The 20,178-nt window shown below is 37.0% G+C and overlaps 1 protein-coding gene across 5 annotated transcripts in view; it reads left to right on the top strand.

The window, feature by feature from the left end:
• Positions 1–20,178, top strand: part of DYNC1I1 (dynein cytoplasmic 1 intermediate chain 1) — a 319,991-nt gene that overhangs the window by 284,494 nt on the left and 15,319 nt on the right. For all 5 annotated transcript variants that reach the window (XM_025379447.1, XM_025379445.1, XM_025379446.1 and 2 more), the window contains 2 exons: positions 12,914–13,054; positions 17,241–17,366. In XM_025379447.1, the coding sequence (XP_025235232.1) occupies positions 12,914–13,054; positions 17,241–17,366 (267 nt within the window). The remainder of the gene's footprint in view (positions 1–12,913; positions 13,055–17,240; positions 17,367–20,178) is intronic.

Genomic DNA, 20,178 nt, shown 5'->3' with positions numbered 1-20,178 from the left:
GGAATTTATGTGTGTGTGTGTGTGTGTGTGTGTGTGTGTGTGTGTGTGTGTGTGTATCTTTCTTTCTTTCTTTCATTACAGGCAGCCTGCCTTCTTCAATGGAGGCACAGTATAGCTGATGGTTGAGCCATAGTCATTGATTGCAAAGGGATGTGTTTAGGAAGGAGAGAAATAGCTGCTCAGAAATTGCCTTCTGTCTCTCTCAAATTGCACTGTTGGGGGAATTACGTAAGTGCAGAATTGTGGGGAAGTGTGCCCATGTAGGTGTGCATTACAGGCCAAGAGGGAAAAAAAGAGTCTGCCTTCTCTTCTCCTTTGAGAGTTACGTTAGTTTGTTAGGGCTGCCGTAACAAACTACCACAACTTGGTTTAAACAACAGAAATCCATCCTCTCAAAGTTCTGGAGGCTAGAAGTTCAAGATCAAGGTGTCATCATGGTTGGTTTCCTCTGAAGCCTCTCGTTTTGATTTGTAGGTGGCTGCCTTCTCCCTGTGTCTTCACATGGGCTTCCCTCTGTACCCATTTGTGTCCTAATCTCCTCTTTTTATAAGGACACCAGTCATACTGGATTATTGCCCACCCATACAACCTCATTGAATCTTAATTACTTCTTTAAAGACCTTACTTCCACAGTCTCATATTCCAAGGTACTGGGATTAGGATATCACCATATGAATTTGGTGATGGAGGGAGAGGGCGATAAGTCCACCCATAAGAGCTAAAGATATTTCATTATCACAATTGACTCTTGGTTATGGACAAATAAAGAGTTAACCATAATGAACTTTCTATAAGTCCTTTTCACTACCACCGCTTCCTAATCCTAGTACTGAAGTGCTCCAGTCTCTCCAAGGCTGAATCCCAGAGGCAACAGAACCTTAGGGGACCCATGGATGTCGAGGGAAAGTAGCGGGAACGTTGATGCAATGTGGTTAGCATGAGAGGTGGCTTGGCTGATGCTGAATACAGAGACCAATGATCACCATCTTCAGAATACATTTACTGACTGGTGCAGGGTATTTAGTTGCTCTGTGGTGCTGGTTTGGATTCAGGCTTCTTTAGAGTCAGTGCTTGTTTCCAGGCATCATTGTTCTTCTCCAGACAAAACGTATCAGAATATTTCATGGAAAGATATATTCCTCTCTCTCTCTCTCTCTCTCTCTCTCTCAGTGTCTCTCCAATTGAAATTTGTGTGTTTCAGGTACATACTGATGCTTTAAGTCAAAGGATAAGTTCATTTGTTTTTAATGAGATAAAATTAATCACACATTTAGTTTCCATTGCTTTGTCCCTGTGATCCACAGGATATTTCTGGCTAGATTTCCTACTATCCAACTCACTAGCAGCCTGCGTTTCATGACTATTTTTCATATAGCTTTCTTGCTCAGAAGCAGTTTCCTGATCTTTTCCCATGGTGTTCAAACATGCTGAAATCTTTGCCATGACTGGGCAGCAACTGTGACTTTCATCAGAGGTTAGATCTCAAGGTACCAAAGTAAGGGGAAGTAACATGCTGGAAGCACAATAGTTAACCCAAGGAGGATGCCAAATCAAAAATCGATTTGAGAAAGTAGAGGTTCATTCCTGGGGAGTCTAGGAAAGCCCAAGCCCAGAGCATCAGAGAAAGGCTGAAGGCTCTGTTCACAGGTGTCAGGCAGAAATAGGACTGAACTCAAGGCTGCATTCACCACCTAATTACAGTCCATCTTATCTGCCTTCCGTTTGCCAGACTGTACGCCAAAGTGCTTGAGACACAAAACCAGGTAAGAAATGGTCCAAAAAATCAAGGATGGTATACCTAAATGGACAGTGGATGGTCCCTAGACATACACTCATGTAGTAGTATTATGATCTGCTTAGATATTAGTGGTTGATGGTTAGATGGGTTAGATTAAAATATCACAAACATGGCCTAAAATTTGGATTAGCTTGCAAACCACTTGAAGAATCAGCGTGCATCCACACGGACCATTGCCACATTTCCCAACCACCCTCAACCAACCATATCAGTCTTCCAACACTTCTCTGTTCAAGGCCATCAACGAGTTCCTAATTGCTACATGCAATGGTTTTTTGGTATCACCCACCCCTCATTCCTGCAGCTCTCTCTAGCCCACTTATGTTCCCCTGCTTTGTCTAGGTCCTCTCCACTGGTTCTGTCTCTTCTACTGTCTCAGCCCAAATGTTCAAAATTTCCTCCATAGTCCTTCTCCTCCATCCTCCCCACTCTTTTCTTTTTTTCTTTTTGAAACAAGGCCTCTCTCTGTGGCCTAGGCTGGAGTTCAGTGGTATAATCACGGCTCACTGCAGCCTCTATCTCCAGGATTCAGTTGATCCTCCCACCTCAGCCTTCCAAATAGCTGGGACTACAGGTGTTCATCACCACACCTGGCTAAATTTTTGGTTTGTTCGTTTGTTTGTTTGTTTTGTACAGACAGGGTTTCGCCATGTTGCCCAGGCTGGTCTCAAACTCCTTGGCTCAAGCAATCTGCCTGCTTTGGTCTCCCAAAGTGCTGGGATTACAGGCGTGAGCCACCATGCCGAGCATCCCGGCTCTTTCCTCTCCCACAGCACCTCCTGTGACTGATTCTTTAGTGTGCACTTCAAGCCCACCCTCTCTTTCAACTTCAGACCTGCACTTCCACTGTCAGCTTAACCTGAGTGTCTCCACCAGAGGCTCAAACGCACTGTGTTTAAAATACAGATCAGATCTTCCTCTGTTTCTCCATTTTTTCTATTTTCTACTCATTTAATGGTGTTCATCATTCAGTTGACTGCACTAGAAAAGCCGAAAACACTCTCGTGAATGTTAAACATCTCTGAATCTGTTTAGCACATAGCACATTTATCAATGCACATTTAATACATTAATAGGTAATTGCAGCAAAAAGTCTTAACTACATACCCAAGACTTTTCATAACACACCCCACTTTTCCCCTACCCAAACCAAAATTATTTTGTTTTCATTATTTCTTAGGACAAATCCTCAGAGTTCACTCAGGCTGTCCCCACCTCTCACCTTTATATCCGTCTGGGAATAACATACTGACTTAGCCAGGTTTTTGCATGTTTTGCTTTCCTCTTCTTGACTGTTTTCCTTACCATCTGTCAAAGTCTATGTATCTTTCAAGGCAGGTCCCCTCACCTGCCCTAGATAATACCGTCCTTGACCACATCAGACCCTGGTAACACCAACACACCACTACCGCCCCCAATCTTCACATTCCTCTGGCACCTAACATCTGTACCACAGAATTTAGCACCTGGCTACATACTTGTTCTCTTTCTTTGGTATAAACAAGGCAGAGAGCCAGTCTGTTTTCCAGTGATTCGCAGACATGGTAGATTCCTCCCAGAGTTGTTCCCAGAATTGTGTCTTTGAGAGGGAATTTGTATTCTTCCTTTCTTCAGATGGTAAAAATCCGGGTACCTCCTTGTGATATGATGTGTTTTCCCTTTTGTCTTAGTTATCAGGAAATTTAGAGCTGTTTCAGAACCATATTGTAATAATCAGCTTATCTCAGGATCCTGGTAATAGCTATGTATTCTACCTGCCTTCTTTAGAACTCTGTTGTGTGTTTGTTCTTAATTTTGCAGTATATTTAACTTGTAAGACTCCATAAATCCTTTTAGAACAAAGTAAGAAAACAGATCCCCAAATAAGCAATATTCTTCTCTTATTATATCATAATTTTCATTCTCTTACCTGGATTGTTTGTGCCTGAGAACAAAATCAGATCTTGTATTTCTTTTGATTACCCAAAGTAGAAAGCATATGTTAGGTCCTTAATAAATCATTGCTGAAATATGTGCTTTGTTAAAGTAAGTTGGATTATTTTAAATTGAGACAGAAACATCTCCTAAAATGACATCATTCTAACAAAGGAACCTTAGCGTGTTTTATTTCTGCTAACGTCAGGAGAAATAAACATCTTCTGATATTTTGAACATATTGGTAAATGTTCAAAATATCAGAAGAAAAACATGATAAAAATAAAAAGTTGAAGTTTTAGCTATCACCGGCATCTAGACATAAGACTTGAAACAGGCAAGAGGATTAACAAAATCAATAGTTTACTGCCAGTAACACCAGATAACAGAGTGCATTTTTTCCCCCGCAACCCCAAAGCCCTGCTGGCTGCCTTTCTAATAAACACAATGTTCAGGTGGTGTCTGACTTATTTTTTTTTCTTCCCTTATCCCCATTTTCACTCCCCCTTCCTAACATAAGATGGCAAACATTAAAATTGGCTTTCAATAAAACTACCTGTGCCAGTCATCAAATTCTTTTCTTTCTTTCCTTTTTTTTTTTTTTTTTTTTTTTGATTTCTTCTTAAAGCTCACCCAGGGAGAATCGTTTGACTTTGAAAGAAACCACAAGAATGTAATCAAAGTCACCTCCAGACTTGGCCTGTGTTCATACTTCCTGTCCTTTTACCTCCACCTCTACCCTACCCACCCACAAACATTCATACATTCATCCACCAACACGTACCTATGGCTGTTAAATATGTATGCAGACTTGTGAATAATTCATAAAAGTACAAACACTTTTGAGACTTGAAATTTATTCAGCTGACTGGGCTTTACCATTGTCCAACAAGTAGGGACTTAGTGAGTCCTTTCTTTTGCTCCTTTAACCAGAGTGGAAATGTTTTCCTTTTCATTGTAATGATATACTAAACGAGTTGCCTTCCCCAACCTCCTCCTCCTAAGTAATAACATTGCGGAGAGAGCGCACACACTTAGAGAGAAAGAGAGAATGAGAATAACAAATACAACTATCTACATAATTATGAGATCAAAGATGTCCCCACCCCACCTTTCTGCTCTGATCTACATTTTAGTCTAATGTTGGAAGATAAATTAAAACTCATCTTTATCCCCAAAGTAGCCATTTTTGTACCAAACCAATGTGGGTCCATCCTGACCAGCCTCCTGTGACCTGAACCTTGCAAATTGTCCAGGACCCATAATTAATACTAGACTATTTTCCCACTGCCACTTCCAGCATCCTGAATCACCTCACCTCACATTTAGAGCATATTTGTTTCTTGAACAGAAATTGATTTCCATTTGGCTTTAGTGAAACAGAATAAGGTAAACAAATCTGCTGCAAAGCAGGAAGCGTATTAAATATATTTTACATTTGAACAAAATATGTTGAACTTCTGCTATTTGTGATTCTCCATGCTGGTTCTCTCTACCATTAAAATAAATACAAGTAATATCTGTACTCATATTAGATATAATGTAAAATACATAACGTTTAGCAGTGGGAGATGTGGGAGTGCAGAGCTACATAAAAAACCTCTCTTTGGCTCTTTGAAAATGTGTCCTTTATATATATGGTCTATTATTGATGCAAGAAATAGAATTAAACACTTAGATAATTTTACCATTAGATTTTATTAGACCTGTTTGATAGGATAAATCTGGGCACTTTGGTATATATTTCTTGAAAAACATAAAATCTGGCTAAATGTCATGTTTACTAAATGTAGCAAGATCACTAATGTCAGATTAGCTTTGGAAATTAGAAAATGTTAACCTGAGCATGTGAGAAATAAATATGAAGGGGGAATCAAAGTGTAATCCATGGATCTGAGTTTATATCTGAAATGTTTACGCCTTTCTTTAAGAATTGTGTGTGTGGGCCAGGCGTGGTGGCTCACGCCTGTAATCCCAGCACTTTGGGAGGCCAAGGCAGGCAGGGATTGAGACCATCCTGGCTAACATGGTGAAACCCTGTCTCTACTAAAAATACAAAAAAAAATTAGCCGGGCATGGTGGCGGGCGCCTGTAGTCCCAGCTACCCGGGAGGCTGAGGCAGGAGAATGGTGTGATCCTGGGAGGCGGAGCTTGCAGTGAGCTGAGATTGCGCCACTGCACTACAGCCTGGGCGACAGAGCGAGACTCCGTCTCAAAAAAAAAAAAAAAGAGAATTGTGTGTGTATATGTATATATGTATATTTAATTTATTTATATACGTGAAATGGGTTGTTAGCCAGATGTTAGAGTAAAATGTTGGCAGTTTAAGGGCAAGAGTGAAAATATTTTGCTACTTAACTTACCCACTACTAAAATGTGTTTGCACAATTTGACATTGAATAAGTAAGTCAAGCCTGCATATTCCACTTTATTTGCTCATTCTTCTAAGTTTTCAAGGCTTCAAGGTGCTGATACAACCACATGTCTAGCTGCCTCTAGGTCCAGTCCATCCTCAGCCCTGTACACCCTCCTAATCCTTAATACCAGTGTCCACCTTTTCCCTCCAACCTCCTAATGCAGTCTCTAATCAACCTGGCTATCACAGATATATAGAATGCTTCTTTGTCTAAATAATACCATGTTGGACATGAAACCACTCAGCCATGGTAAAAATAGAGTTGGAGCAAAGCAACCAAAGAGGGGCTCTTTTGAACCTGCTTGCCTCCTTTACTGCCACATGATCTTTCAGAGAGAAAGACTATCAGTCCAGAATGAGAATAGCAATCCAGAGAACAGCTGCCTCAATTTTGCTAATGAGCCAGCTTGGCTGAACCTGGTTTTGGAGTGACTCTCTCTGCCCTCCTCGACTGAAATAAGCAAGAAACCAGAATGCCAGTGGAGCCATAGCCGTTGAAATGGCTGTAAGAGGTAATTCAAAAGAGCATCCTTCCTTGCTTCCTGTTTTCACAATGGTTCTATATAGATTTGTGTTATTAAAACACCAGTTTTGAATGAGAACCTTGGGTGGAGCTGATATTCATGAAAATCATGCCAGTGAGGGAAACACTCCTTTTATGAATTAAGCAAAGCTTGTAGCTTTTTTCCATGGCTTTAAACACTCAATACTAGTCAAAACCTGTGAATATGTATACATTCTTTTATATGGATAATTAGCTTCTTTATTGGTGGCGCCTCCTGGATTAGGAGGATTCTTCCATGCAAATAAGCAGTAGAGAGAAGCAGTGCAACAAAGAACACCTTTCATGTGGCTTCAGAACTTATTTAGCAAAACTTCTACATTTGTGGAGAAGTAAATGCTAAATTCCTGAATTTCTATAACCTTCTTTCAAATCGTTCCATATTAACTAATTCAGATTAAAGTCCTTGCATATTTTTGGTTAATGCACACAAAAAACAAATAGACCACCATACATAGGCTGTTGAGAATAGTTCACCAAAATTGTTTATGTCCAGTTTTGAATTTCTGACCATGATACAAATAGGTAAAGATACCATTTAGAGATCATAGTATTGTTTGAATATTAGCCACAGAAGTTAAGATAAATATAGGATACTTTGTGCATTAGAAGGATCTCAAATTAAGTTGCAAATAAGGTTTTCCAGTGATAGTACCAAATTCATAACATCTCCCTTGGTCCAAAAGAGTTGGCTTTTTGGTTTGGTTTGTGAGTTTTGGTTTACTTGTTTGTTTAAGCACTTTCTTTTTATGGTGGAAGCCTCCATTTTTGTGTGAGCCTGAAGTTTTGGGGTCCTTTGGTGGTTTTTTAAAAGTGATATTGTGGTCTCACATTTTAATGTTTCCTGGAAGAAGTAGCTAGCTATTTATTTTAATTACTTCACAGGAACCCACATGACAATTTTTGAAGGACATTTTCTTATTACTCATTGTTTATTATTTTGGTCATCATTTTTCCCAACAGGATATAGTTTTTAAGGTAAGATTTCATGAGTTTTCCTTTTACTTCAGAATTTATAACTTAAAAATTTTACTTTTAGTTTCTGCCCCTTTTCCCACCAACCCACATGGTGCCCCCTACCACACTACCCACCCAAAAGATATTTTCATGGTTTGGGTCACTTAGAGACAAATGCAACCTCAAGAACCACAATATTTGGAGGTGTTAGGAGACATTTTAACACAAATCTTCTATTCACCAGCCTTCAAAGCACTAAATCCTGTTGGGATGCTTAGAGGCGCCTGATAAGAGAAAAGTAAATAATACAGAGGAAAACAACCATTATATTCTCTAGATTTAACTTTGGCACATATCTGACATCAGAAATAGAAACTCACCTCTTGTGAAATCATTTTGTTTAATTGATCAGAAAAAATCTGCCAGTCTATTCATTTTCAGACATATATTTATAAAACTAAAGCTCAATCTAGAGATCAAGTCTTATTGTAAAACATTGATAAATGTTGTGAGTTTCATTTTTTAAACAGATTTCACTACTTGCCACTCTTATGTGAATTTAATATTTTTATTCCTTCTCTAATTGATCAAATAAGAAGTTTATTACTAATTCCATAATTTTAACTTTTTCATTGAACACCACCCTGGTGCATTTTATATGTATGTTTTCATGAAATACAGAGTAAGAAAAAAATCACTGTGATATGAACTCCACAAAACATAAAGGAAGATGGCTTTAATGATAATAGTTACCTTTGGAAAATATTTTTACATACTTTTTTTCCATTCTATCCTTACCGCAGGGTAACAAAGCACATAATAAAGCAGTTATAGAATCACAAAGCTAATAGGAGCCCTTGAGGTCAGTAGCTCCAGCTTTCCATCGTAAGATGAGAAAAGTAAAATCCAAGGATGTTAAGTTAAATTTCCCAAGGTCTGTAGTTTTCCACTGTCTCTCATTACCTTTTCTGCTCCATGCTACCTTTGCTGCTCCCATCTTTCAGATAATATAATTATAGTCCCTCACCCAGAGTCATACAAACCTTCAGTGAACTGGACCCCAAGTCCTTGCTTTCTAACATCATTTTTTTCCACTCTCCAGCGCATAGCCTGCTGTTCATCTCTGCTGTGTAAAGGACCATTCCTATCCTATTTCTAGCTTTCAGGAGAAAAATATTCCTGTTCATCTCACAAGATGCTAAAGACTCCTGCAAATATATGGATAACATCCTCAGGATCATTAACAACAGACTCAGGAAATGAAATAAGCATCTGACTGCATTATTCTTAAACTGTTTCTACAAGTTACATAGTATGTGCTTAGTAAATATTGGTTGAATTGAATGGAAGAGTAAAAAAATAGAGGTAACAGGTTTTTTTTTTTTTTTTTTTTTTTTTAATAAGGACTGAAGTTCATTGCTATGTTTTGTAGAAGGACCATATAGTCCCAGTAAATAGAGGATATGCTTAACAACTAGGAAAACCTGAGAACCAAATCCAGCTTTACCACTTAACAACCTTTGTGGCCTTGGGAAAGTTACTAACTTTCCTGAACTGTAATTTTCCTTTCTGTAAATACCGTCTACTTTACAGAGATTTTATGCGGATTAAATTAGACAATGTACATATAGAGTCAGGCACACAACAAACACCCAACAATTTACCCTCCCTTGCCCTTCATGTCTGCCTGGGAGGTGACCAGTAGCTTGCTTCTCTGCTCTGTTTGAGTCAGAGTATTAAAATCAAGCTGGGTTGTGCCTGGATACTTTACCATTATTGTAACAGCCCTGGAAGCACAAGGTGCCACAGCTTTATTTCATTGGCATGTACCACACGTCCAATAGGCCGTGTAACAGTGTAGTTTTCCTTTTCCCCTTTAACAGTTTGCTGATACTGAACATGGCATAGAAAAGGAAACACAGGTGAAGGGGGTTTTTTTCTAGTGAAATTTGATTGTTTTGAAAAATGTTTTTTACAGTGACTTGCTGTGGAACAATATTTCATTTGCTAAATGGCCTTGAGAATTTTGTAGAGTAAATCTTTAAAATCATAAAGCTTCTGTAGCTTTCATATGTACAAATAGTATTATAAGATTCATTCTCAAAAGTATTGGTCAAATTTGCCCTATCATCTCCAACCTTTTCAAAACTTGTAGTATTCTAAAATAAGTGGTAATGCACAAGCAAGCTATAACATGTTTGTGGATCCAGAAATTTATGTCTCATAAATTCAAAATCTTTAGAATCTTTAGAACCTCATGCTTTTAACTTCTTTATGAAAGTTGTAATACTTTAAAATATATATGAGTTTATGCTAATACATGAGTTTACCAATTCTAATACTTCATGATATACATGAGTTTACCTTAAAATCTTTTATATAAAGTATTTGAGACAGATTTTTTTTTTAAATCAGGTCTTCAGATTACCCTTTGAGCCTGAATAAAATAAAATAATAAAATCCCTTTATCAAAAAATACAACTAATATTCAAAGAGCACTATTGCAAGTGACATTTGCCTATGCCCATAGGTTATGCCTGTGCTTTACTTGGCAATTAGTGGTTCATAGATGTCAGCCTATGTGGTACTTTGATAACAAGTTCAATCAATCCTGATCAAGACTTTCCCAACCTGCAAATTTATCAATGTTAAACAGAGTCTTTGAAAATATAAGCCTTCCTCCTTTCTCCCAAACACACACGTACTGTAGCCTAGAATTACTTGCACAGTGACTTTTATAATAAAAGGTTCAGTCTTAGGGTGAAGGGGGATAAGGAGGTTGGAGAAAGGCTAGAGAGCAATAGCATTTCAATCAATACTATTAAATATAAGAAACTGGGTTTTGGTAACATGAACAATAGCAGTTATTTCCAGATACTTTTAAAATGTGAAGTCTCCAGAATATACTATGGTTTTGGTAACATTTCTCAGAGAAGAAACTACTAAAACAAAAAAGGAAATAAACAAGACACTAAAGATTTACAGGATAATTAAAGAATGAATGTATAAAATAATATCAGTTCCTTAGAAAATGACTATTTAAAGCTGGGTGGTCTTTTAATTGATCAAAATAAGGATTTGCAATTGTGTTACATGTTTATTATAGGTCTGTATGTGTCTATCTATATGAAGACCTCTATACCCTCAGATATACTATCAGCCGAGTTGATGAGGATCCTGACAATTGACTTTTTAAAGCATATATAAATCTTTAATACCCTTTGATTTTAAGAAAAATTTGTTATTCATATTCTTTAACAAATAGTGGGATAGCTAGCTATAAAATCAAGAATTTGCAGTGGGAATAATCTTCTGCTGAGAGTTACAATTTAATATTTATAAGTAGTCAGTAAAGGTGCAGCCACTCCACATTGCCTTTTAAAAAATATTAATAAGGAAAAATGATGCAATTATGCTATTTTCAGGTGTCATTGGACAGTTAGGTTTTTTGGAGAAAGTAGTTTGAATCATCTAGTCCAAACAGTGAGAGAAAGAAAGATGCTACAGAAATAGCCAATAAGCAAATAATTTTGGCTTCAAATCACACTGCAAATATGGTATATAATACATACTTTGGCATAAAAGTATTATAGAATCATAAAATTTAAAAAACTATAAAGCTAATATCCAGTTGATCATTTTGTTATCTCAATGTCATATAATTCTTTTCAAATCACACCCTCCATGAGATACTTTTTGAATTAAAAATAAGACACATCTCACTGTATCCACACAGTGGCCCATCGAAAACATTCTGTGTTGCTTTAATGTATTAAAAGTTTGTTCAGTTCTAAGCAGTGATTTTTAAATGTCAAAGAAATACAATTCATGGAAAAAGGACTCACAGTTACTACATTAAATTTTTGCGTGATATTTAGATTACAGAAGTTTTATTGTTTTCACACTGCTTTTTCTCACTTTCATTTCAGCAGATGTATTTTGTGCATTTTATATTAACTAACAGTTCACTTGGAGAGATCACTCTAATATTTGGAGCCGATTCCCTACAGATACATTCTTTAAACCTACTGTGCAGAAAGGATTTGATTGTTCATATTGTATGTTATCTTTTCTTGATCTTATTACTCTGGCCTGTACAGGCATTCAGTGGAACCCATGAAGAGAGTACAGACAGCTGACTGGATGAAGAAGACATTGGGGAAAAAAACTCCCATTGTTTAGATTTCTGTCAGAGGATATAAGAATACTTAATTTCTTTTTTCTCTAGGGCTTTCATTATCATTTAAATTTCATTTTACATTAATTGATCAGGGATTAGTAAAGCCATTATGCAGAAATTAGAATAAGACAAGCCAGATGGAATGAATAATTCATGAAGTCCAATTACGTTTTATTTCTGGTGTACTTTCAAACTTGCCTCTGACTTCTGTGCTATTTTGATGTGACAATATTCACTGGAAATCAAGAGTGCCATTTTAATTTATTGTATCCCTCTGGAGTGGAAGCATTTGTATGCACTAGGGGTTTGTTAACGCATTTCCACTCACACCCCCCCCAACACCCAAAAGTCAATTTTCGGGATTTTGAAAACACTGGGTGATCTAGGAATATGGTTCATTTTGTACAGAGGTTCAGGGGCACTTCAATGAGACACACCAGTTCAACTGATTGGGGTGAGCTGACCCTATGCAGAGAGACTAAAGGCGTAGGATCACGAAATGATTACCTCCTGGAAAAGCACTAATCCTCTTTAAAATATTTGTATGCCTTCCTCGCTGCAAAAGAACCCTTAAAATGTGAATCTGGCCTGGAGTTGGACTGGAGGTAGCAGCAGCTGTTGCAGCTACAGATGAGGACCACGAGGTGGCAGGGGTTGCCTTCAATGAAAGGGTTCGGGGCGGTCGGGACCGCTGGGGCTTCAGAACATCCCAGCGGGTCCGAGCCGGGCCGACCACGGTTGGGTTTAGGCTCAGAGCATCTCGCAAAGCGTTGCCGGGAGAGAATTCCGAACTAATGGGCAGTCCCGTCCACCTGTCTGGAATGCCTCATACGACTGTGTCTGAAACCGCCTCCCCACCCCCGGTCCCAGCCCCCAGCCCCTTCAGAGGCCCCCTCTCCCCCCGGTATTTATTTATGCCACTGGACAGTTCTAGTCACATTAAAGCTCCGGTTCACCTTCTCGAGGACTTTCATCTCGGGAAGTTTTATGACACTTTGTGAATGTGCAAAGTTTTTAATTAGGCTCTCTAGACAGCCCGAGGCAGCAGCAGCGCCACAAAGTCTTCACGGTCTCTCTGCTTTACAGCACAACAAGCCGCTCTACTCCTTTGAAGACAATGCAGACTATGTGTACGATGTCATGTGGTCCCCCGTGCATCCCGCGCTCTTTGCCTGCGTGGACGGGATGGGGCGCTTGGACCTCTGGAACCTCAACAATGACACCGAGGTGAGCGGCGGCTCAGGCGCCCGGGCCGGAGGGCTGGGAGGGGGGCGCAGTCGGCCACTCGCAGTCTCTCCCTCTTTCTCTAAAACGGCCTTTTTTGGACAGACCTTCCAATTGCAGCAGGGCTGCCGGCCCCCCATTCTTGACTACCCTGAAGGGAATTGGCAGACGCATTGGCCAAAAATCACTTAATCTCCCTTCATCCCTAAACGGTGGCTGCTCCTGGACAATTAACCACCCTTTTTTGCAAAGAGCAAAACGTTATGCGTTCACACCTTTTCCCTATGGGACAGGACACACAGGCATTTGTCAGAGCCGTGTTGAAATAACTTTACTGGCAAACACTTGGAAAAGAAAGCTTTTGTGGACGTTGATTTTTAGATTGGGCTTTTAAAAGGGGCTATTTGTCAGTGTTTGCTACTTGCACCATTTCTATTTTGAATCCATAAAAGACGATTCTGTTGACTATTTTTTGTTTAGATCTTTCATCCATTTGATTTGTACCAAGGTAAATATTCCTTGTCTAAGATATCAAACTCAGAGGCAGACTTTTACAACAGCCTCTAACTTTGAACATGAATATCAAACTCAGTATTTTTTTAAAAGAGAGTTTAACATGTCACATTTACAGTAAGTGAAAGTACCCATTTATTTTAAAAAGCAGCCAATAATGCTGTTTTTAAATTATGCTATAAAATTGTATGTTTTAAAAACTATGCCACATGCATTGTTCCTTTTTGCCAGTCTTGCAAAAATACTGAGTTGCTAATTCAGCTACTTGGATGTTTTGGGTTTTTTTTTTTTAACATAAAATTGTCCTTCAACTTTATAAAATAAAATGGTCTCTGCATCACTTCTTGGTTTCTGACTCAAGAAAGCTCTCTATAAATAAGAATGGACAGGTAAGAGGAACAAGTGCTGCAAACTATATGTCAAGTGGAGAACAACAGAAAGGTCTTTTGAAGTGTTTTGAGCAGGAAACAGCTCAGCCTTTTTAATTAGGAAGCCCACAGCTGGAGGATCTGAGGAGGAGCATACTTCCCTCCTATTTTTTTTTTTTTTTTTTTTTTGCATATGTGTGGGAGGGGGCAGGGAAATATTCTTCAGGTGTTATTATTGACTCATTGTATCTTCAAGGGTATATACACCTATAATCGCTCCCAAGTAGTTATCTTTTAAAACTCTTTCAATTTGAGTCTGTTTTTCCTTTTAGCTACAAGAACTCTGTAACAAGAAAGAGTTATGTAATGAAGCATCTTTGAAAATAACCAAAAGGCATGAGTACGTGAAATGCCCCATCATTTGGATATTGAAATGTTTGTAACATTGTTTTTATTAGAAAGATGTTATTACCCTATATTGTACGGGTTTCCCAGAGTCTTCATCACTGTTTATTAAAATCATATTGCTTCTATTTGCTAGGAGAAATTCATTCATTTAAAGCAAGCAAAAAAAAAAAAACCACAACATTTTCCTGATTGACTTAGAAGACCACTGTCTTAGAAATCCAGCTTAGTTGAGATAATGTTTAGGTGATACCCAACTACAATGCATATGAAGGGAGTGAGTGTTTTAGAAACTCCTTAATAATTCCTATGTAACTGTTTTTCTTTAAAATTTTTTTTTGTAGGTAAAATGAAAGTAATGTCTCAGCATTGATAAACGTAATTTTTTTCCCTTCTTTCTCTAGGTATCAAGAGACAACCACCTAAGAGTTTTATAGCTAAACATTTTTTTAAAATCATTATTGGTCATGCAAACTGTTTAGTTTTGTGGTAAACATAATTCTGCTTTCACAATAATAGTAGAGTTACATTGAGTCCAGCTCAAATCCAGTAATTAACCGAACACTTTTTAAAACCTTCAAATCATTTTTGCCTTCTGGCAAGTTGAACAAGATTTTTCAAATATTTGTCAGGTAAAAAACTAGATTTGTTTTAAAAATTTGAATTATAGTACAGCAGTATGTTTTGTTGTTGTTCATATTATTACATTTTTGGACCAAGTTATTCCATCTGTTCCTATGCAAGGGTAGTTCATATTTCCCACCTCGGTATTTCTGATTTCTACTGCTTAATGTAATAATTTATGATATGTAAATCTTGTCTTTGCAATTAAAATGATTGAGCCAGGAAAACTGTGGAAATATTTGTGAAACAAAATACAGAATAAGAGACAGACAGAACATATGAATTGTTTTTTATTATTCATCAACTTTGGAAAGGTCATTACTGATCAGATTAATGCAAATATATTTTGTCATTTTCTTCATGCATTTATGAATTTTCTAGCACATAATACAGGCTGTGATCATTATTTTCTATCATTTATAATATCTATGAAAAGAAACTATTTTTAAATGTTTAAAATACTGTTTCAGTTTGTTATAGTAGTTATATTCCAAATAAATAAAATTCTTGAAAATGTATTAGGCATTATTTTAAATGTGTTACAATGTCAGTTTATTTTCAGGGTTGTTTTTTTTTTTGTTATATTCATATTAAGATTAAACATTTTATTCTATTTTTAAGATTGTTCATAGATTACCTAATTCTATTCAATATCAGATTGTTCATGGAATTAGGTAGTAGAATTAAGTAAGAATCCTGTATGAACCTTCTAAATTGTGGTATTAAAAATTAACTTTGAAGAGTCTACAGTTGAATCACAGATTTGTTTTCTGGGCAGCACAGTAATAATAAAATGTATTGACAGAATTATGATCCATCTAAATTCACATTGTTTCAGCCTTTGAAAGATTTGGTTAAAAATTCAGACTCTAGCTTGCACAGCAGGTACTTTTATTATAGAAATTGTGTATTTTTAAAAAATAAATGAGCCGGGAACTTTTGGTTTTTTTGTTGTTGTTGTTCACAATTGACATACAGTGATTTAAGCAGGTGAAAGAATTTTTATTGATTTCAAGATTAAGTTTAAACATAGATTCTTACATATGATGGAGTTTTTATTGCTATTTTAAAGATAGGTATTGGGTCAATAATTTTGTATAAACAGATGGTTTCAATTCCCTGAATAACAGAATGCCAGTGGTACTAAGCCACAGTACATGTTGTATTTCCATTCTAATGTGACATGTTTATTAGACACAGGTCTTGAACAGTGGCATGAGATGATCTTAGTGGCCCCCTTTTCACCATATTTTTTCTTTTTGTTTTAATATTTACCTTTTCCTTTCTTAATGGCATGTTGTCATTTCCTATTCAACATTCTTATAAAAGGCTCAAGAGATCTGAACTTTATGTCAATTATAAACTTCTAACCTTGAAGACAAGCTTTTACACAACAGATAATGGAAGAGAGGTAGACACACTAAAAAGTCTTTCCAAATACTGAGGTTCTTGGAACAAATACTACAGGTTCCATTGCAGCACCTCCAGTTCACTTTAATTATTATTACTGTGATAATTATCAATGCTTTTAGATTTGAAGTGTTTATTAAAGGAGATTTAAGGCATTTTCTATGAGTGGGTGGCTGTATTCTATCACGATGTCGCCCTGGAGATAGTGCCAAAGTTGTGGATTGCTTATTACACTTCGGTACTGCCAGAGGGAGGAAGACAGATTTAACAAAAGAGAGAGAAAGGGAGAGAGAGAGAGAGAATTTGAGTTTTTTGAAATTTTTTTTTACCTTTATGTTTTCCTTTCTTCTTCTGATCATCTCCTCCCTGATGAGGTTTTGAGGGATCAATACATATGTTTACATTTTCCTCGAAGACTCACATTAATATGACTTTTATTCCACCACACACCCCCTTTCTGCCTTTTTAGTATCCTTAATTTTGGTAAATCCTGAGATCTCTCTCTCTCCATCTGTCCATAAACTATGACCCGATGGGGAAGGATCCCATTTAGCTCCTGTATTTTTTGTTGGATGTACACTTGTCATAATCCAAAGAAATATTCATGCCACTTACTGCCCGGTGACTATGTAAAAAGACTCTCCCTCCTTTTCTTTTTTTGTTAAAATGTCTCTTCTCTCTACCCCTTAATTCAGTGGAGCATATGATTTAAGAACAATGAGCCCTTTTTCCCCCGGCAAAAGGGATGAATATTACTTCATGCACATGAAGGCAGTTGGTGACTCATCCAGTTAAAAGTATTATTGCAAATTTGTATATTTAAATTCATATTCAGAGATTCTCTTATTCTGTTGTAAACCCTTTGGCAGGTTCCAACAGCAAGTGTGGCCATTGAGGGAGCATCCGCCCTAAACCGTGTTCGTTGGGCCCAAGCCGGCAAAGAAGTTGCTGTTGGGGACTCAGAAGGCCGTATTTGGGTCTATGACGTTGGAGAGGTACATGTGTATTTGTTTGTGTTGTTGTTATTGTTTTGACTTGTAGATCTACTTTAGAGACCTAGTGAAATTATTGGCAAGACCTTGTAGGCCACAAGGACCCTCTATAATATGCTTGCAAATTTCCATTGACTTCAGTGCTAGTTTGGCGAGACTTCCTTAGGGCCTAATTTGATCTTCTGTCTCCATGCAGAGGACACTTATGTTAACGATCTAAGCTCCTTTTAGAGTGCTGTAGAATGTCCCATCATCCTGTGATGGAGAGTGGCACTTCCCACTAATTTCATGGGAATGAAAAGTTTAAAGGCCGGGCTCAGTGGCTCACGGCTGTAATCCCAGCCTTTGGGAGGCCGAGGTGGGTGGACCACAAGGTCAGGAGTTCAAGACCAGCCTGGCCAACATAGTGAAACCCTGCCTGTACTAAAAATACAAAAATTAGCCAGGCGTGGTGGTGGGCACCTGTAATCCCAGCTACTTGGGAGGCTGAGGCAGGAGAATCACTTGAATCCAGGAGGCAGAGGTTGCAGTGAGCCGAGATTGTGCCATTGCAATCCAGCCTGGGTGGTAGAGAGACTCCATCTCAGGAAAAAGGAAGAAAAGTTTGCCAAATACATCATGCTAAAATTGAATTTGGAATGTTTTGTTTACTTGAAAAGTCAAGTTTTGGTTAGTATGTTCAATTAATATATACACTATTTTTCTTTAATTAAAGTGTAGCCAATTGAAAATGAGATTAATTAGAATTTTGTGCTGTTTGGTGATATTCAAAATTTCCTGAACATCGTGGCATGTAAAAAAGGAAAAAAAAATTACATCTTTTATTTCAGACAAATCTCCTTGAATTTGTATAAGATCTTAATTTAATGTTACATTATCAGTCAATTGTACTTAAGATTGTCTGTTTATTTTTACTATATGAGAAAGTGTTGACCAAAACCTTCATTTCTGGCGAGATAAAGAATTTTTTCCTTAAAGGAAAAGAAAATATTGAACTTTCAAGCAAAACAAAATAAGAGTGTTATGTAATGCTATTTTGGCATAATATGAATCTAACATTTGCATTCCAGGGGTAAAATATACCACATTTGTATGCATAGCATCCTAGACCTAGAAAGTACTCTGTGAGTGCCTGGTGGATGGGTTTAGCTGATCACACTGAGAAGGGTTCTTTATGGTTTCATCAATCAGCGTTCTATAAATTTGGCAATCTTAAATGGTTTGTTCTACAATGGAACTTTTGATGACATATTTTATACTGCTATATGGTATAGTTGATTATGTTGAAACAAGCTAGATGGTGTTTTAAAAAATTCAGCCAGGGACAAAAACCGAATGACTTTAGAAATGGGAGTTTTCTATTCTGGATGCATAATTCTAAGTAAAAAAAACAATCTCTTTCTTTTACTGCATGTTATCTATTTCATTTGACACCCCCTTGACTACTGATACCACAAGCTGAGTTGTTCCAACAGTGACAAAAACTCTGTTAATATTGGCCCCAGTGATGAAGATGCAAATGGTCTGGTGACTATCGATATACTTTGGAGTCTTTGGGAAAGAGAATACCCTCTGAGTCGGAAATACCGCCAGTAGTGTTACAGCAGTATTTTTTCTTAAATGAGTATTCTTTATGTTTAATGTATCTTTCTCATGGCCTTCATCAAAGTAAAACTAAATGACAATAACAAAAACAGATATTCTTTATTGGTCACTTCCTAAAAAATAAAAAAGAGCAAAGGAGAACGTAAAAAAAAAAAGGCTTTTCTCTCTTTCTGTCTTTTCTTCCTTTCTTCCTTTTCCTTTCCTTTGTTTATAACAAGTGTAATTGTGGGAGAGAAATAGACATGAAGACATGCTCAGAGACACGATGGCAGAAAATAGATAAAATGTAAAAACTTTTTGCTCTACCTCCTTTGCATACACATAATGTCCCTTAACTCACTTAAGATTATATACAATATAATTGTTTTATCCCTCTTTGTTGTATTCTAAAAGGACTGAAAAACAGAATAGTTTAACAATCTGTTTTATATTTTAAAAGGCCTTTTGAAAAGTCTTTATTTTGACTTAAATATTATATATATACACACTATATATATGCACACACATACATTCATACACAGTCTCTATGCAATAAGGAAACACAACATGACATATATACAGAATTTTCTGCAATAAAAGTAATTTTATGGCTTTTGGACAGAATTACTTGAATATGACATATTTTGCGAGTATATATGATTTTACAAAAGTTGCTTTGGCTGATATGTGGCTGCTAAAATTTCTTTCTAGGATGCTATCATCATTTCTAAATTGTAAAGTGTTGTTATACTCATATTTCTACTATCGTACTGGCAGGTCAGGCTGGTTTTCATTTTTATGTTATTGCCCTTACTTTTCTAAGTGATATTACAGACTATAGAAATGTCTGCAACTATAGGCCAGTCTTGCCTATTGTCTGGAGTCTAGACAGGCTATAGAAAAATCTCTGTGACATATAATAGGCCAAACAATTTGTAGGGTTGTTTATCCCTACAAATTCACTACCAAGAAAAAGAAAGGATATACTATTTGATTGAGAGTAGGTAATATTACAATCTCTAGCCCTTCTCTGAATGACCGGAAATCAGGATACGCTTATACACTTGAACAATTCTTTAGGTATTGTTGATCATATACAAAGCAATCCATAGCTCAGAAAAACTCAGACTTAACAAAATAATTGCCTGAACTGTGGTTTTTTTCTAAGTATTTTTATAAATTATATTTATTTGGGGAGAAGGGGAATTTTTGTGTTTCTCTCTGTCACCAC

Source organism: Theropithecus gelada, chromosome 3, assembly GCF_003255815.1.
Source record: "Theropithecus gelada isolate Dixy chromosome 3, Tgel_1.0, whole genome shotgun sequence".
NCBI lineage: Eukaryota > Metazoa > Chordata > Mammalia > Primates > Cercopithecidae > Theropithecus > Theropithecus gelada.
Note: the sequence above shows the minus strand (reverse complement) of the source record. Positions and strands in the feature narration are given on the sequence as shown.